At 56.8% G+C, this 17965-nt stretch overlaps 2 protein-coding genes across 2 annotated transcripts in view; both read left to right on the forward strand.

Moving 5' to 3' along the window:
• pola1 (polymerase (DNA directed), alpha 1) overlaps positions 1–17965 on the forward strand; it is a 57606-nt gene that overhangs the window by 17353 nt on the left and 22288 nt on the right. Inside the window, exons 27-32 of the mRNA XM_060044790.1 lie at positions 11981–12013; positions 12296–12388; positions 12614–12819; positions 13070–13202; positions 14729–14860; positions 15674–15848. Coding sequence (XP_059900773.1) covers positions 11981–12013; positions 12296–12388; positions 12614–12819; positions 13070–13202; positions 14729–14860; positions 15674–15848 — 772 coding nt within the window. The remainder of the gene's footprint in view (positions 1–11980; positions 12014–12295; positions 12389–12613; positions 12820–13069; positions 13203–14728; positions 14861–15673; positions 15849–17965) is intronic.
• Positions 1–17965, forward strand: part of hgd (homogentisate 1,2-dioxygenase) — an 83673-nt gene that overhangs the window by 10505 nt on the left and 55203 nt on the right. The window lies entirely within an intron of this gene.

Genomic DNA, 17965 nt, shown 5'->3' on the forward strand with positions numbered 1-17965 from the left:
AGCCCAGTGGGGGTACAAGCAGGGACCATAAGCCCAGTGGGGGAACAAGCAGGGACCATAAGCCCAGTGGGGGAACAAGCAGGGACCATAAGCCCAGAGGGGGAACAAGCAGGGACCATAAGCCCAGAGGGGGAACAAGCAGGGACCATAAGCCCAGTGGGGGAACAAGCAGGGACCATAAACCCAGTGGGGGAACAAGCAGGGACCATAAGCCCAGTGGGGGAACAAGCAGGGACCATAAGCCCAGAGGGGGAACAAGCAGGGACCATAAGCCCAGAGGGGGAACAAGCAGGGACCATAAGCCCAGAGGGGGAACAAGCAGGGACCATAAGCCCAGAGGGGGAACAAGCAGGGACCATAAGCCCAGTGGCTCCTGGTCGTCTCCGACCACTCACTCCTGTTCAGTGTATTTGTGGAGGCTGCCATTTGCACCCCCCCCCCCCCCCCCCCAGCCCTGTTTTAATCATCACATTTGCACTCTGCTTTCCTATCATGATTTAAGAGGCCTTTATTTTTATGAACACAGACGCATAATCTGCGAGCAATTTAAGGCCTTGCCCCCCCCCCCTCCTGCCTCAGTGTGTGTGTGGGGGTGGGGGTGGGTGGGTGGGTGGGTGGGTGGTGAGAGAGGGAGTGCACGTCCCGGGCAGAGTGCCCATGTGAATGTGCATGTGTTCCGTGTATTTATTGATTGGCTGAGTTATCATCTTTCTCTCAATCTTGTTTAAAGTTGAGGCCTGACAGCTCCTCCCCTCCCTTCTGGGAGAAAGGGTCAGGCCTGGGGCCACAGTGATTGCTATACCCAGGGAGGGGTTAAGTTGAGGGGGAAGGCTTAGAAGGAGATGACAGGCCCTTGGATCATGGCTCCTCTGATCACATTTGCCAAGCGAAGAAGGGAAAGACCCGAGCTAGGTGTGTGTGTCAGTCAAGACTTTCTTAGCCCGTAGGTGTTGATGTGTGCCTGTTTGGCACGGAGTGCGTCATTTCATGTTTGCCCACGCCAGGGCGTTTGTGCGCACACAGGCTGAAGGAGAGGCCGAACTCTGCCCTTTGTCGGTGGGACCATTTGTTGTGGCCCCTGCCCCTGGTATGTTCGGGTATGAGGAGGAAGGTGAGGGTGTAGAGTTACCCGGCTGCAGATCAGCCCTAAGCGTTTTTATTTTGGGTTCTTTTGTATGTTTGCCAGGGAACAGTTGGCGCGGCAGAAGACGCTGCGTTAAACAGGCCGGTCGTTCTGGAATGTTCTCTCGTACGTGTGTTGGGCAGTGCGGTAAAGGGACAAATGATGAAGGAAATATTGAACCTAAACCTGATGATATGGGACATATTAACACCGCTAGACCAACAGAATATCGGATGTCTTCGCGTTTAGCCTTAAAAGCGTTAAGACACATTTGTAAGTGGTGTGTCCTCTTGGGACCTCGTCTCTCATGTCGGCTTCACGTCGTTTTATTCTCTATTAAAATGGCGGCGGCCGCTGGCCTCCTCGTCCGTCGGAGCCGGTCATCGCCGTGTTTGCTAATCGAGTGATGTTAACAGCGCTGGCCGTTGGTAGCTGCTGATTGTTGGGGCATGAAGATAGGTTTGACCTTTGACCTTCCCTTTGCGAGTAGTTCTGATGGCCCTTAGCAGGTGTGTTTGTGTGTGTGTGTGTGGGGGGGGGGGCAGTGAACCCTTGGGAGCTATGTCTTGTAATTGAGTCCCTGTCCTTGTATTTAAAAACAGTGTGACAGGAGCTTGTAGCTGACATTATAGGATGCCGCGCAGATTGACGGATGGTATGGAGCTGGCAGGGGGGAGGCTACGGGGGGTGGCAGATGACAGCAGAGTATAGGGAGGCAAAGGTCGGCTGGGGTCGTGTGTGTGTGTGTGTGTGTGTGTGTGCAAAGAAGCCAATGTAAATATTGTTGTACCCTCTGTCCTGTACTCGGCTTGAGTTTCCCTCCTGTTGTCTTAAATAAGACAAGGCCCTGTTAGATTAATCATGAGTTAACCTCGGCCATCGTGTGTGTGTGTGTGTGTGTGTGTGTGTGTGTGTGTGTGTGTGTGTGTGTGTGTGTGTGTGTGTGTGTGTGTGTGTGTGTGTGTGTGTGTGTGTGTGTGTGTGTGTGTGTGTGTGTGTGTGTGGCTGATGCCATGGCATCCAAGTTAACATTGCTGCTCCTATTTATTTCACTTAAGTCCGTGTCGCTGCTGTTCGAGGATCACAACTCATTTATATATTTCCCAGAATTAGATGGCAGAACACCTAAGCCCCCCCCCAGCCCTCCATCGGGGGGGGGGGGGGGGATGCACATACTTCCAGGGAGCCCTGTTCCTCTTAAAGAGCGTTCTCGGATCCTGATAGGACTTAACAAATAGTCACATGAGCCGCGCCCTCGCTGCTATTCCAGCGGCACCCGGCCGCCGTCTGCCCCCCCGCCCCCCCGCCAGGACAAGGACTCTCCGATGTAAGCCGGCGTGTTGAGTAATGCACGCTAATGAGGCCGCGTGGGGATCGGTTAATAAAGGATCGGCCGCCGCTAAGCCATGCTCCCGACTCCTGACCCGCCGCTGAGTGAGGGAGTCTGATGTGGTGATAATGGGCCGCACAATTAATGCTCCAGCCCTCCAATCGACTCCTCGCAGTGACAGACACGGCAGGCCTCGCGGGGTCTGGCCTCGCGGGGTCTGGCCTCGCGGGGTCTGGCCTCGCGGGGTCTGGCCTCGCGGGGTCTGGCCTCGCGGGGTCTGGCCTCGCGGGGTCTGGCCTCGCGGGGTCTGGCCTCGCGGGGTCTGGCCTCGCGGGGTCTGGCCTCGCGGGGCCAGATTCGGTAGCAGCGATCACAGCCAGGTTAACCGTCCTTTAATCCTGGATCGTTTCACGGTTCGTTCTGAGCTTAAATTCTTTAGTTATTCTACAATTATGGTCAAACTGCTGATACTCGTGCTGTGTGACGTTATGATATCGCACCCCTTCATTGGCATCTATCAAGGGCGCCTGAGACCATGACAGGCTGTTTGGAACGTGGGTTCACACCCCCCTCCCGGGATGACGAGTAACGCGTGGTGAAGTGGTGCGTGGCACACACTTGATGAGTGGCGGCTCCATCGGTTCATCGTTTTAATCTCTCTAATAGTCACTGAGTGGTAATAATCCCCTAGCCCCCTCCAGACGGCACTATATTGTGTTTGACGATATTGTTCAGGAACGTTTCAATTGGCCCCATGCACCAGAGATAAAGCCGATGCCGCTAATTGGTCACCATGGCAGTGGTGATTTCATCAGGCTAAACGGTCCATCGCCCCCCCTACCACCTCCTCCTCCAGCGTCTCCTCTTAATGAATATCGCGTGTGGCACGTCCACTCGACTAATCGCGCTCATTTGCAGCGCTGCGCGCTTCTACCAGGCCCCTTTTTTATTATTTTACCCGGCAAACGCGGCATAGCAGCCAGTTAAGCACTGTGATTGTCGTTGATTAGGCGGCGGGGCCTTGGCTGTCGTGGTGAAGTTATTTTCGAAGGAACCCAGCGTGTGTGAGCTCAGCCGGTTGTATTAAATCAGGCGCGGCTTTGGAACCGATTGAGCTGCCGCAGAGCAGATATGAGAACACCGCTATGGCATTCGCCCTGACAGGTGTGTGTGTGTGTGTGTGTGTGTGTGTGTGTGTGTGTGTGTGTGTGTGTGTGTGTGTGTGTGTGTGTGTGGGGCTCCTCGTTGTGTCACACTTTGGGATTAGTGAATAAAAACGCATTCCAGAAAAGAGACTTGTGGATAACGGTTCAGTGGAATAGTGTTTCTAATTTGTGTTTTTCTGTATTTTCTTCAGAGTATGCCTCCACGCCTGTGGGACACAAAGGTCTTAAACTAATGCGCGTGTTTGTGCACCCGCCCGTGTGTGTGTGTGTGTGCGCCTGGGCACCCGCCCGTGTGTGTGCGTGTGTGTGCCTGGGCACCCGCCCGCCCGTGTGTGTGCGTGTGTGTGCCTGGGCACCCGCCCGCCCTTGTGTGTGCGTGTGTGTGCCCGTCCACCCTTGCTATTTGAAGCGCTCAACTGTCATCCCCAAACTGCCTTCTCGGTGGAACACATTTCAAAACAATGGCTGCCAGAACCCCTGGCTCTCTGTACAAGGCAGCGCTGCCGTTTGTTGGGGACATGCCCACACCACGCATGACCCCCACAGGCTGTCGGTGTGGGGGTAATTGTGTGTGTTGTGTGCTGGACTGTGATGTTGGTCGGCCGGGTTACATGAAGCGGTGGATGTGGGCAGAATAAGGAATGCCGCGGCAGCTGGCCGGGGCATAATGCGGCCATGTTGGCCATCGGTGTGTCTCGGTGGTGCTGAGCTGCCCGTACTCTTGTTCCCGCCGTCGTCAATCATTAACGCTTTGGAAGAAGGCAGTAAAAACTGGATCAAAGTACAGGGGGGGAGACCGAGAGGAGAGGGGGAGAGAGGGTTAGGGGCATGACAACAAGACGTGTAAATCACCCCCGAGACGTTCAATGCAGAGCACAGCAACAGCTGGGGAAGAAACAGCCAGAACAGAACCAGTCATCAATTAGCATGACACCCTGCAATAATAGGCCGGCTAATGGGTCGGACTGGTGTGAAGACAAGCAGGTGTACGCGGACACAGACGTCATCGACACTAATCTACCGTGGCAGGGACGTAGTGCCTCACTCAGTGTCACAGTTGAAAGAGGGCGCGCAAATTAGGATTCAGATGGCAATGGCTCTGGAACGTATCTGTCAATTCCAGAGTGGCTTTGGATTAGCTGTCAAAAAGAACAATCTGTAAAAATGTTGTGGCGTATTACATGTCTGGCTGCTCTGTGGCATTACAAAACATTTGATTTGTGGGCTCTCCTCCTCTTTTACCCTCTAAAAGAGACCGCCACTCTCCTGATCATGCATGGGCCATCATCACAATCACGGTCATCTAACATCGACTGTGGCCAGTCGACCGCAGAGGACACGTTTAATGATCAGCCTAATGCATTGTGTTTGTACCACGCCCGCCTCCGTGGAGAGCTCTATGAGGAGAGTAGCCCTCTGCCCCCTGCTCAATGACCGGCCGCTCTAATGACACGTGAAATGACTGGAGGCGGGCGGCGGAGCTACGAGGGGACACTGGGAGGCAGGGGCGGGGATCCCCTGGGAACCATAGGGACTGGGATCCACTGGGAGGGAGGGGCGGGGATCCACTGGGAGGGAGGGACTGGGATCCACTGGGAGGGAGGGGCGGGGATCCACTGAGAGGGAGGGAGGGGATCCACTGGGAGGGAGGGAGGGGATCCACTGAGAGGGAGGGGCGGGGATCCACTGGGAGGGAGGGAGGGGATCCACTGAGAGGGAGGGGCGGGGATCCACTGGGAGGGAGGGAGGGGATCCACTGAGAGGGAGGGGCGGGGATCCACTGGGAGGGAGGGGCGGGGATCCACTGGGAGGCAGGGAGGGAGGGGATCCACTGGGAGGGAGGGGCGGGGATCCACTGAGAGGGAGGGACTGGGATCCACTGAGAGGCAGGGACTGGGATCCACTGAGAGGCAAGGAGGGATCCACTGAGTGGGAGGGAGGGGATCCACTGAGAGGGAGGGAGGGGATCCACTGGGAGGGAGGGAGGGATCCACTGGGAGGGAGGGGCGGGGATCCACTGAGAGGGAGGGACTGGGATCCACTGAGAGGCAGGGAGGGATCCACTGAGTGGGAGGGAGGGGATCCACTGAGAGGGAGGGAGGGATCCACTGGGAGGGAGGGGCGGGATCCACTGAGTGGGAGGGAGGGGATCCACTGAGAGGGAGGGAGGGGATCCACTGGGAGGGAGGGGTGGGATCCACTGAGAGGGAGGGAGGGATCCACTGGGAGGGAGGGGCGGGATCCACTGAGTGGGAGGGAGGGGATCCACTGAGAGGGAGGGAGGGATCCACTGAGAGGGAGGGGCGGGATCCACTGAGAGGGAGGGAGGGGATCCACTGAGAGGGAGGGAGGGGATCCACTGGGAGGGAGGGAGGGAGGGGATCCACTGGGAGGGAGGGACTGGGATCCACTGAGAGGGAGGGAGGGAGGGGATCCACTGGGAGGGAGGGAGGGGATCCACTGAGAACCACTTGGAAGGACAAAGTGGGGAGTGAACCGGCCAGAGGACGTTGGGGCCGGGGGAAGGATCGGAGAGACACAGGGCGAGACAGGAAACCATGCGTTGTGGACAGGAAGCGCGAGGCCATGGCACACTGGAGAGGCAGCGAGGGGAGAGCGTCATGGGAGGATTGACCACTGAAGGCCTAATGACTACTGGACCTCATAGCTGCCTTAAAGCTCACTGAAGGCCTTATGGCTACTGGACCTCATAGCTGCCTTAAAGCTCACTGAAGGCCTTATGGCTACTGGACCTCATAGCTGCCTTAAAGCTCACTGAAGGCCTTATGGCTACTGGACCTCATAGCTGACCCCACGGCCATCTGCCCTCACGCTCACAGGCACAACGACGGTGAATCTAGCAAAAGTGAAATACTCTCTCTGTTCGCTTTACAACCTTTACTGAAAGAATGTCGCCCATTTGTACACATGTTGCGCATATATCAGTGCATAATGTGGCGCCCACTTTCTGATCTGAAGAGCCTTACCATACCCGACCTGGTGCCCACTGGTTCAGCAAGAGTGGAACGGCCATGTGTCACTGGACGGTGACATCAGCGCCGCCCGCACCCCTGCTGTCTTTGATCCGTCAGAGTGCACCGAACGCCGCGGGTTAATGAGCCTCTTCTTTAGCGGGAACCCCCGGCTACCCCGACGGCGCTTTGATAGTCAGAGATCGAGTAGCATCAGGGAACTGGAGAGCGCCTCTGCTGCTTCAGTGGTGCGCTGGAGCTATGGGCTGCATGCACTGTGGGGAGTAGTGGCGTCAACAGAGGACACACACACACACACACACACACACACACACACACACACACACACACACACACACACACACACACACACACACACACACACACACACACACACACACACACACACACACACACACACACTCTTCCACCCCCTGTGGCTCTGTGTTTGGATAGTTCCATGCAGTATGTGTTTGGTATGTGTTTTTAAAGGGTTTTTTGTCGCATCACTCACACACGGACGGGTGTTTCATGCACAAGCATTCCAGTGCCACGGTCAAGCGACTTGTCTTTCACAGGGGCCATTCCTCTGAGCAGTCTGTCTCGCTCAGGCTGACAGCGGATGGAAAACCTGTCTAAATGAGTCTGCTCATCAATTACATCAACACATTCTCACCTCCTCCCACCTCTCTAGTACACACACACACACATACACAGGTCGCGATAACGCTTTCATGATTTCTTTCCCCGTGTTTCCGATTGCCATACACAAATTCCTCCCTCCTGATAGTGTGGTGATTCGGTGATTTGATACTTCGGATTATTTTCCTCTTCCAGGCCAGCTGAACAACTCCCTACCTTCCTATTTTAGCTTGATAGTAATACCAACACTAGTAGTTATTTCATTAACACTTTTCACAAGCGGAGGAAAAACCTATCCGAAACTATTGTGATGCGTGTTGAATGGCGGCCTGAACCCGGGTCGATTACTGGTTTACCGGGGAACGATTCACACTTTCAGCCTCATTGGCACGTCTCCCTGTGACACATGCCAGCGGCCTTTTCCTCGTAAACCCGGGGCCAAATGGTTCGCAGGCGATGTAACACCAGCGGCGCTCGCAGAGTGCCTTCAGATAACCGGGCGCTATGAAATGCAGTAATATGGGCCGAGTCCTGGGAGTCGATACCGGCGGCCCGGTGGAGGGGCGGTGGAGGGGCGGTGGAGGGGCGGTGGAGGGGCGGTGGAGGGGCGGTGGAGGGGCGGTGGAGGGGCGGTGGCGGGGCGGTGGCGGCCCGGTGGCGGCCCGGTGGCGGCGCGGTGGCGGCCCGGTGGCGGGGCGGTGGAGGGGCGGTGGAGGGGCGGTGGCGGCCCGGTGGAGGGGCGGTGGCGGCCCGGTGGAGGGGCGGTGGAGGCCCGGTGGAGGGGCGGTGGCGGCCCGGTGGCGGGGCGGTGGCGGCCCGGTGGAGGGGCGGTGGCGGCCCGGTGGCGGGGCGGTGGCGGCCCGGTGGAGGGGCGGTGGCGGCCCGGTGGAGGCCCGGTGGAGGGGCGGTGGCGGCCCGGTGGCGGCCCGGTGGAGGCCCGGTGGAGGGGCGGTGCCTCTCACCGACCTGACCCAGCAGACGGCGTAGCCCTGGGGGAACCACGGGCAGACCGCAGCGGCCCGTATGGATATACTGCGTCTGACACCAGGACTGCACTTCTCAGAATACGGGAACCTTGATTGATGGTTAGGGTTAGTACGAGATCGGCAGAAGGCTTGAAGTTAGCGCTTTCTTCGGATGTAGTGCGCAACGCGATGTACCCTCCGGTCCCGGGCAGCGGTCCCGGGCAGCGGTCCCGGGCAGCGGTCCCGGGCAGCGGTCCCGGGCAGCGGTCCCGGGCAGCGGTCCCGGGCAGCGGTCGCGGGCAGCGGTCGCGGGCAGCGGTCGCGGGCAGCGGTCGCGGGCAGCGGTCGCGGGCAGCGGGCCCGGGCAGCGGTCGCGGGCAGCGGGCCCGGGCAGCGGTCGCGGGCAGCGGGCCCGGGCAGCGGTCGCGGGCAGCGGTCGCGGGCTGCGGGCCCGGGCTGCGGGCCCGGGCTGCGGGCCCGGGCTGCGGGCCCGGGCTGCGGGCCTGTGCGCGTCACGGCAGGCTACAAATGGACTTCATTCAGCCGAAGGGTTGTTGATTTATCAGTAAGCTGAGCTCAAATTGGGGCTGGTTTGAAGTCTGCTGGAGGCTCTGGGTCTGGTGTTTGTGTATAACCAGTGTGGACAGTGAAATGGATGATTGTTGTTCCGTGATGATTGGAGCCGTGTTCGTCCACATGCAGCTGGACTTTATGTTCACAGTTAGCATATCAACGGTTTGGTCACTTCTCTTTTTATGCAGAAAACGCAGCAAGCTTTGGGCCCTAGAGTGTGTGTGTGTGTGTGTGTGTGTGTGTGTGTGTGTGAGACGGTGTGCACCAAAAATTGTCCTATGGGAGCATATGTGTTTGTGTAGAGGTGTTCAGCTTGACCTTGACTGGAGTCCCTAATAGATGATGGGGGGGGGGGGGGGGGGGGGGCTGTTCTGTAATGACTCTAACTCCCCCCTCTCCACACAGCGGTATGTAGCAGCCCATAAAGCATGCTTAAGTCCCACTCTGGTTTCAGGGAGTGGACCCCCCCTCGCCCCCCCACACTCGGAAATAGCCCCGTCCTCGTCCCCACAGCCGCTGGGCGTTTGTTAGGGTGTGTGCGTCGGCGCTTGATTGAGGAGCAGATTGCTGGTGACAGGTCACACTGCATTCCTTCCCTCCTTCAGACCCCCCCCCCACACAGACTCACACACACTATGCATGTCTCCCGTCCCCCCCACCTGTTGGGATCTCTCGCGGCCCAGGTCCCTTGCACATGTCGAGCACTAATTGGACAACGACCTGCGTTATGAGGCCGTCACTCTCCCGGTCGGGGATGGAACCCATTAGGAGTCATTAAGATGTGGCTACATGCTTAGCCAGTGCATGTGGGCATGGTTCCCGCGGGTCCTTAAAAAGTCTTAATTTTTTTTGTGTAAAATTAAGGCCATAAATTGTCTTAAATTTACTGTAAATTTGCTCTAGGTATTAAATTTTGCAGAGGGTTTTTTAAGACTGGGAAATTGTCGCGCTCAACAAATCACCTAGTGCGTCTTTTAATTACGGCATTTTCAGGAGTTTTACGTTACGTTAACGTTGACATCAGTCATCGGGGGGCCGGTTGCATCTGCAGCCTGCAGCTGCGTCTGTAGGCTAACTTGCTGCCGCTACTTTTAGCTAGTGACGGTTGACATCATTAGGCCAACTTGCGCTACTTTCAGGATGGGACAGTGCAAATTCAATGAGAAATGGTTTGAGGAAGATACGTTTCGGGGGTGGTTGGAGAAGGCAGGTGACTACGAGGCAAGGTGTTGTTTATCCCGAAAGGCATTCATACTAGGGACCATGGGAGCAAAAGCTCTTGAGTCCCACATGAGGTCGCAGAAATATATCCGATACTCCGTGGCAGCTAGCGGGACTACAGCGATGCCCGTATTATTTGAAAGAAGTGGACTGAAAAGTTCAGCATCCGTGGCTAGTACTTCACATCAGACGGCGTTAACCGGCTTTGTGTCGCCACCAGAAACCCAGAAGGCGGAGGTATTGTGGGTTCTCCACACGGTGGGCAGACATAATTCCTTCAAATCGAACGAGGACATTAGTAACGTCTTGGCTGCTATGTTCCCAGATTCTGAGTTTGCGAAGTCGTTCACCTGCGGTGAAAACAAAACGGCCTATCTAGCCAAATACGGGATTGCATCTTTCATAAAAAGAGAGCTGTCACGCAGCGTAAACGATAAACAGTACGTCCTCATGTTCGATGAGTGAACAAAACCACTAAAAGCAAACAGATGGATATCCATGTGAGGTACTGGCCCACGGACGACACCGACAGCCATGTCTTATCGCGGTACTATGGATCACAGTTCATGCTGGATCATTTTAATGTAAGTATTCCAAACAGTAAATTAATTGAATTGTGTGACGGACTTTTTCCCAAAAATCATATTCGAAGTTTGTTTGTTTATTAATATTAATATTCTAATATTTATTAATAATATTATGACCATTAAATTCCTTCAGTAAGACCTGGATTGGGCTTCGCGGGGTTTGTTTACCGGCGTTGCTATGGTTACCGGTCCTGCGTGTTCCGACGGTTTATTAGGTATCTAATAAATCGCTGTCTAATCAATACTTCATTCAATGCCTCTTCCGTGGTCATTACAATATTATGAGTAGACTGCGTCGGGTTCTCGCTCTCCCTCTTGGCCTGCCATAACAGGTTCGAATATTAAGGGCTGCCTAATATTTGTTTGAATTTTGATTTATTTTTTGATGTGTGTGTGTGTGTGTGTGTGTGTGTGTGTGTGTGTGTGTGTGTGTGTGTGTGTGTGTGTGTGTGTGTGTGTGTGTGTGTGTGTGTGTGTGTGTGTGTGTGTGTGTGTGTGTGATCACTGTCAGCCGTGTTTACATGGACACATCTGATCCGCATAGTTGTGGAAGAACAGCTCAATCGGAATAGAAAAGGATCATATAATACGCCTCAATCGGAATGCAATTATCTGTTCGTAAATCTGTTCGTCTGCTATAATCGACATGCATACACTTATTCCGATTAGTTTGGGGTTTAACTTAGGAAAGCTGCAGTAGTTCGCATTTGGTCCACTCCGCACTCCAAACTTGACCGCTGTCAAGAACGGTGGATTTATTGCCCGATTCATGTCTTTGTTATCACTCCGTAGTAGTTACAGTAGTCCGGTAACATATCAACCCCAGCGTGTCCGGTTGCTAAGCGACGGTCATGGGTGACTATGGGTGACACGGGTGGGTTAATGTGTTCGCGTATCGTCGTGTCCGCGCGCTTCCGAGATAACTTTGCAAGAGTACTACTACTGCTAGTACTACGGCTACGGTTGATGTGTATAAGTGACTCAATTATACACACCTTTTCTATCAAATAATTTTTCAGACATTTTTTGGGTCTTAATTTATGTATGTGTTGGTCTTAAAAAGTCTTAAAAAGTCTTAAATTTGACTTTAAAAATGGTGCAAGAACCATGGTGGGTTTAAAGGCCTGTTGCGCCAAGGACTCTAATTGCCCTCTTAGCTAATTATCCTTCATTTAGGGCGAGTCACCTGCTCTGCCCTCCTGAGTAACACTAAGACACACACTCGCACTCCCACATGCATACATTAAGGCACACAAAGGCACACGGCGATCGACGCTCTGCAGAGGGCTAGTCCTTAAGATATTCATTCATCAATGATTGTTTGTTCTTGGTGGAATTGTGTGTGTGACTGTGTGTGACGATAAAATGGACTCATGGCCGTTTTCCTCCTCTATACTTCAGATCCTTTTGCACACCAAGGACATGGTACAAAAGGTGAGTTATGTTTGAACTAATGTTTACTGCATAGCCTTGAACGCTGTCTATTACTTTGTAAATCTAAATGCGATCCTGAGAAATGGTCAATGTTAATTTGCTACACCCACATGGGACATTGTTGGCATTGGGAAAAGGCGAACCAAAAGGACAGGGGCCATATTAATGTCGCATAATATCTGATAGCACCTTCCAAATATACATGGACTGGGCTCATAGCCCTTCTCATGCTGTGCCAGACTCCCGCTCACTGGACCCTTCTTGTTCTCCCTCGCGGCTCAGATGAATCTGGAAGTTATTTACGGAGACACCGACTCCATCATGATCAACACCAACAGCAGATCTCTCGAGGAAGTCTTCAAGCTGGGCAACAAGGTGTGTGTGGGGGGGGGGTTTGTGTGTGCGTTAATGTGCTTTTGTTTACATGGTTTAGTCAATGGGGTTAAAGGTTAAACCATATAAAGGTACTTAGTGTAGGTACCACTACGCCCTATACAGGTGTGGTATACCAGTTACATTTCCTTATTAAATGTATTTGATATGTTTTGTATAGGTAATATGTATCTGTATTAAACAGTATTTGTTAATGGTGCCCACCAGGTGAAGGCAGAGGTGAACAAGATGTACAAACTGCTGGAGATCGACATCGACGGCGTCTTCAAGTCTCTGCTGCTGCTGAAGAAGAAGAAGTACGCCGCCCTGGTGGTGGAGCAGCTCGGCGACGGGCGCTACAGCACCAAGCAGGAGCTCAAGGGCCTGGACATCGTGCGCAGGGACTGGTGCGACCTGGCCAAGGAGTGCGGCAAGTACGTTCCTGTGGGGCCCCAGAGGTCAAGGCGGGCCGTGACCCCATGCCTCCTGTCTGAGACCCCAGATAGAAGGCTGGAAGGGAGCTGCGACCCGCCAGCTGCTGTTGATTCCATTCATAAGATTTGTTTGGTTTTGTTAGACAAAAAAGTAATCCAAAATACATTTAGTCTCCATGTTTGCTCACTTCCATATAAAGAAACGAAGTTGCAAGTTTGAACCCTAACTCCCTCCTCCCCCTCCTGGCAGCTACGTGATTGGACAGATCCTGTCGGACCAGAGCCGGGACGCCATCGTGGAGAACATCCAGCAGCAGCTGGTGGAGCTGGGGGAGAGGGTGGCCAGTGGAGCTATCGACCACCACCAGTACGAGATCCACAAGGTGATGCCCCCCCCCCCTCGGGCCTGGGAGACGTGGTTCACCCCCCCCCCCCTCAGCCTGGGAGACGCGGTTCACCCCCCCCCCCCCCCTCGGCCTGGGAGACGCGGTCCCCCCCCCTCGGCCTGGGAGACGCGGTCCCCCCCCCTCGGCCTGGGAGACGCGGTCCCCCCCCCTCAGCCTGGGAGACGCGGTCCCCCCCCCTCAGCCTGGGAGACGCGGTCCCCCCCCCTCAGCCTGGGAGACGCGGTTCACCCCCCTCAGCCTGGGAGACGCGGTTCACCCCCCTCAGCCTGGGAGACGCGGTCCCCCCCCCTCAGCCTGGGAGACGCGGTCCCCCTCCCCCCTCGGCCTGGGAGACGCGGTCCCCCCCCCTCAGCCTGGGAGACGCGGTTCACCCCCCCCCCCCCCCCTCAGCCTGGGAGACGCGGTCCCCCCCCCTCGGCCTGGGAGACGCGGTCCCCCCCCCTCGGCCTGGGAGACGCGGTCCCCCCCCCTCAGCCTGGGAGACGCGGTCCCCCTCCCCCCTCGGCCTGGGAGACGCGGTCCCCCCCCCTCAGCCTGGGAGACGCGGTTCACCCCCCCCCCCCCCTCGGCCTGGGAGACGCGGTCCCCCCCCCTCGGCCTGGGAGACGCGGTCCCCCCCCCTCGGCCTGGGAGACGCGGTCCCCCCCCTCAGCCTGGGAGACGCGGTTCACCCCCCCCCCCCCCTCAGCCTGGGAGACGCGGTCCCCCCCCCTCAGCCTGGGAGACGCGGTTCCCCCCCCTCAGCCTGGGAGACGCGGTCCCCCCCCCCCCTCCCCCCTCGGCCTGGGAGACGCGGTCCCCCCCCCCCTCAGCCTGGGAGACGCGGTCCCCCCCCCTCAGCCTGGGAGACGCGGTCCCCCCCCCCTCAGCCTGGGAGACGCGGTCCCCCCCCCCCCTCCCCCCTCGGCCTGGGAGACGCGGTCCCCCCCCCCTCAGCCTGGGAGACGCGGTCCCCCCCCCTCGGCCTGGGAGACGCGGTCCCCCCCCCTCAGCCTGGGAGATGCGGTTCTCCCCCCCCCCCCCCCCTGCTGATTGGGGCCAGAGGGATTCCAGAACCAATCACAGAAGAGACGCCCTGATTAATCAGAATTGAGCAACGGATATTCTCTAAAGTGCATTTCACTCGCTAATACCGGACGGGTAGCAATGTAAATTCTAACAAATTACTCTAATAAGTGCTCTTCAATCTATCATTCAGCACCTTCAAACTTTTTGGTCATTTCTCCAAAATGTGTTGCTTTGATTGTGGTCAGCCTCAGCTGAGGTAGCTTGGGATGCTGAATAACCTGCAAGGGGGAGAAAGTGTCTGAGTGGGCCCATTCCACTGCTGCTCCTCATAGCCTCCTCCAGCTCCTCCATCCCGTCCTGTGGGACTCCTCAGTGGGGTTGTCATGGTGCTGGCTGTGCAGCCTGCCGTCCTTGGCCTGCCGTCAGCGGTGACCTTGAGCTGGGCTGTTTTATAGGCGTCTCCCTCACCGTGTTGTTCCTGTTGCACTGTGCAGGCGCTCACCAAGGATCCTCAGGACTACCCGGACAAGAAGAGCCTTCCTCACGTGCACGTGGCCCTGTGGATCAACTCCCAGGCCGGCCGTCGCGTCAAAGCGGGCGACACCATCTCCTACGTCATCTGCCAGGTGGGTGCGCACAGGGACTTCTGTGTGTGTGTGTGTGGTAGTAAACCGATGGCACCTGAGGCCAAGTTACTCTCTCTGTGTGTGTGTGCGTGTGCGTGTGCGCGCGTGCGTGCCATTGATTGTCAGGTTCCGGGCCTCTTGTCACACAGGGGTGTGTACTGCTCGTTCTGCTGCTTAAACTGTAGTCTTGTTTCCATTAGCTTCTTTCTCTGAGAGCTGTACAGTCCATTCATAACACAGCCTCAAAGTAGGGATGGGCGATATGAACGGAAAATGAACGCATATAATTTTAAAATGAACATGAAATGAGAGCAATCACCAGCTCCTCCGTTTCGCTTTCAGCCATATTTACTTAGATGACGATGATGCGTTGAAGCCGGTTGGAGCTCATGGCTCTTTAAATTCCGCGGGTCGCGGACGATGCGTTGCAGCCGGTTGCAGCTCGTGGCTCTTTAAATTTTGCGTGTCGCGAATGATGCGATGCAGCTGGTTGCAGCTCGTGGCTCTTTTTAAAATTCGCGGGTCGCGGACGATGCGTTGCAGACGGTTGCAGCTCGTGGCTCTTTATATTTCGCTAGTCATGGATAGATCGCGTCAAACATCCATTATCGCGATAGAGCAATATAACTAAAATCTCTATCGTAGGCCATTTTTTATCGTTTATATCGTATATCGTTTATATCGCGCATTCCTACCTCAAAGTGATGACTGATTAATCCACTCCCCTGAGGACCGTTCCCATTAGCATTGGATCCTCCAGATGAGTCGATAAGGAACCCCCTCCTGAACCTTCCCTATGTGCCCCCCCCCCAGGACGGCTCAGCGCTGGGCCCCAGCCAGAGGGCCTACGCCCTGGAGCAGCTCCAGAAGCAGGCCGGGCTGAGCCTGGACCTCCAGTACTACCTGGCCCACCAGGTCCACCCCGTGGTGGCCCGCATCTGCGAGCCCATCGAGGGCATCGACGGAGTGCTGATCGCCTCGTGGCTGGGTGAGGCTCCGTCGCTGCATTAAGGGGGGGCCAGTGTTCCTCCCGGGCGTCTGAGGGGACAGGCGGAGATATACACAGAAGGACACCTTTTCTCTTTCTTTTCTTCTTTCTATTACGCAATCTCATCTCTAAAAGAAGGTAAACAAAAACTATCCAGCTGACAAGCAATCTGGAAACGCCGCCCAACGCTGTGCATGGCTCCGGCAGAGGGACTCGCTATTTGCAAATCCTATGATTGCCGCCTTCCTGTTGGAGGGGGGGGGATACAAAGCTTGAAATGGTGGTCCGTCTGGAGCTTGGCAGGGTAGGGCTTACAGCCCCCTAGCCCTGTCCCACAGACAGGCTTACGGCCCCCCTGTCCCACAGACAGGCTTACAGCCCCCTAGCCCTGTCCCACAGACAGGCTTACAGCCCCCCTGTCCCACAGACAGGCTTACAGCCCCCCTGTCCCACAGTCAGGCTTACAGCCCCCCTGTCCCACAGACAGGCTTACGGCCCCCCTGTCCCACAGACAGGCTTACAGCCCCCCTGTCCCACAGACAGGCTTACAGCCCCCCTGTCACACAGACAGGCTTACGGCCCCCCTGTCCCACAGACAGGCTTACAGCCCCCTAGCCCTGTCCCACAGACAGGCTTACAGCCCCCCTGTCCCACAGACAGGCTTACAGCCCCCCTGTCCCACAGACAGGCTTACAGCCCCCTAGCCCTGTCCCACAGACAGGCTTACAGCCCCCCTGTCCCACAGACAGGCTTACGGCCCCCCTGTCCCACAGACAGGCTTACAGCCCCCCTGTCCCACAGACAGGCTTACGGCCCCCCTGTCCCACAGACAGGCTTACAGCCCCCTAGCCCTGTCCCACAGACAGGCTTACAGCCCCCCTGTCCCACAGACAGGCTTACGGCCCCCCTGTCCCACAGACAGGCTTACAGCCCCCCTGTCCCACAGACAGGCTTACAGCCCCCCTGTCCCACAGACAGGCTTACGGCCCCCCTGTCCCACAGACAGGCTTACGGCCCCCCTGTCCCACACAGGCTTACAGCCCCCCTGTCCCACAGACAGGCTTACAGCCCCCCTGTCCCACAGACAGGCTTACAGCCCCCTAGCCCTGTCCCACAGACAGGCTTACAGCCCCCCTGTCCCACAGACAGGCTTACAGCCCCCCTGTCCCACAGACAGGCTTACGGCCCCCCTGTCCCACAGACAGGCTTACGGCCCCCCTGTCCCACAGACAGGCTTACAGCCCCCTAGCCCTGTCCCACAGACAGGCTTACAGCCCCCCTGTCACACAGACAGGCTTACGGCCCCCCTGTCCCACAGACAGGCTTACAGCCCCCTAGCCCTGTCCCACAGACAGGCTTACAGCCCCCCTGTCCCACAGACAGGCTTACAGCCCCCCTGTCCCACAGACAGGCTTACAGCCCCCCTGTCCCACAGACAGGCTTACAGCCCCCCTGTCCCACAGACAGGCTTACAGCCCCCTAGCCCTGTCCCACAGACAGGCTTACAGCCCCCTAGCCCTGTCCCACAGACAGGCTTACAGCCCCCCTGTCCCACAGACAGGCTTACGGCCCCCCTGTCCCACAGACAGGCTTACAGCCCCCCTGTCCCACAGACAGGCTTACGGCCCCCCTGTCCCACAGACAGGCTTACGGCCCCCCTGTCCCACAGACAGGCTTACGGCCCCCCTGTCCCACACAGGCTTACAGCCCCCCTGTCCCACAGACAGGCTTACAGCCCCCCTGTCCCACAGACAGGCTTACAGCCCCCTAGCCCTGTCCCACAGACAGGCTTACAGCCCCCTAGCCCTGTCCCACAGACAGGCTTACAGCCCCCCTGTCCCACAGACAGGCTTACAGCCCCCCTGTCCCACAGACAGGCTTACAGCCCCCTAGCCCTGTCCCACAGACAGGCTTACGGCCCCCCTGTCCCACAGACAGGCTTACAGCCCCCTAGCCCTGTCCCACAGACAGGGGGGATCCCGACCGCTTTACAGGCTGCTGACAGGCCGACCTGTGAAGCCGTCAGGGCGACCGGTATGACCCATAAACACTGGAGCACATGCTTTGGACAGGGAGTCGGCTGGGGGGGGCTGGGGGGCACCCAGGTGTGTGTGGGT

The sequence above is a fragment of the Gadus macrocephalus genome, chromosome 23, assembly GCF_031168955.1.
Source record: "Gadus macrocephalus chromosome 23, ASM3116895v1".
Classification (NCBI taxonomy): Eukaryota; Metazoa; Chordata; class Actinopteri; order Gadiformes; family Gadidae; genus Gadus; species Gadus macrocephalus.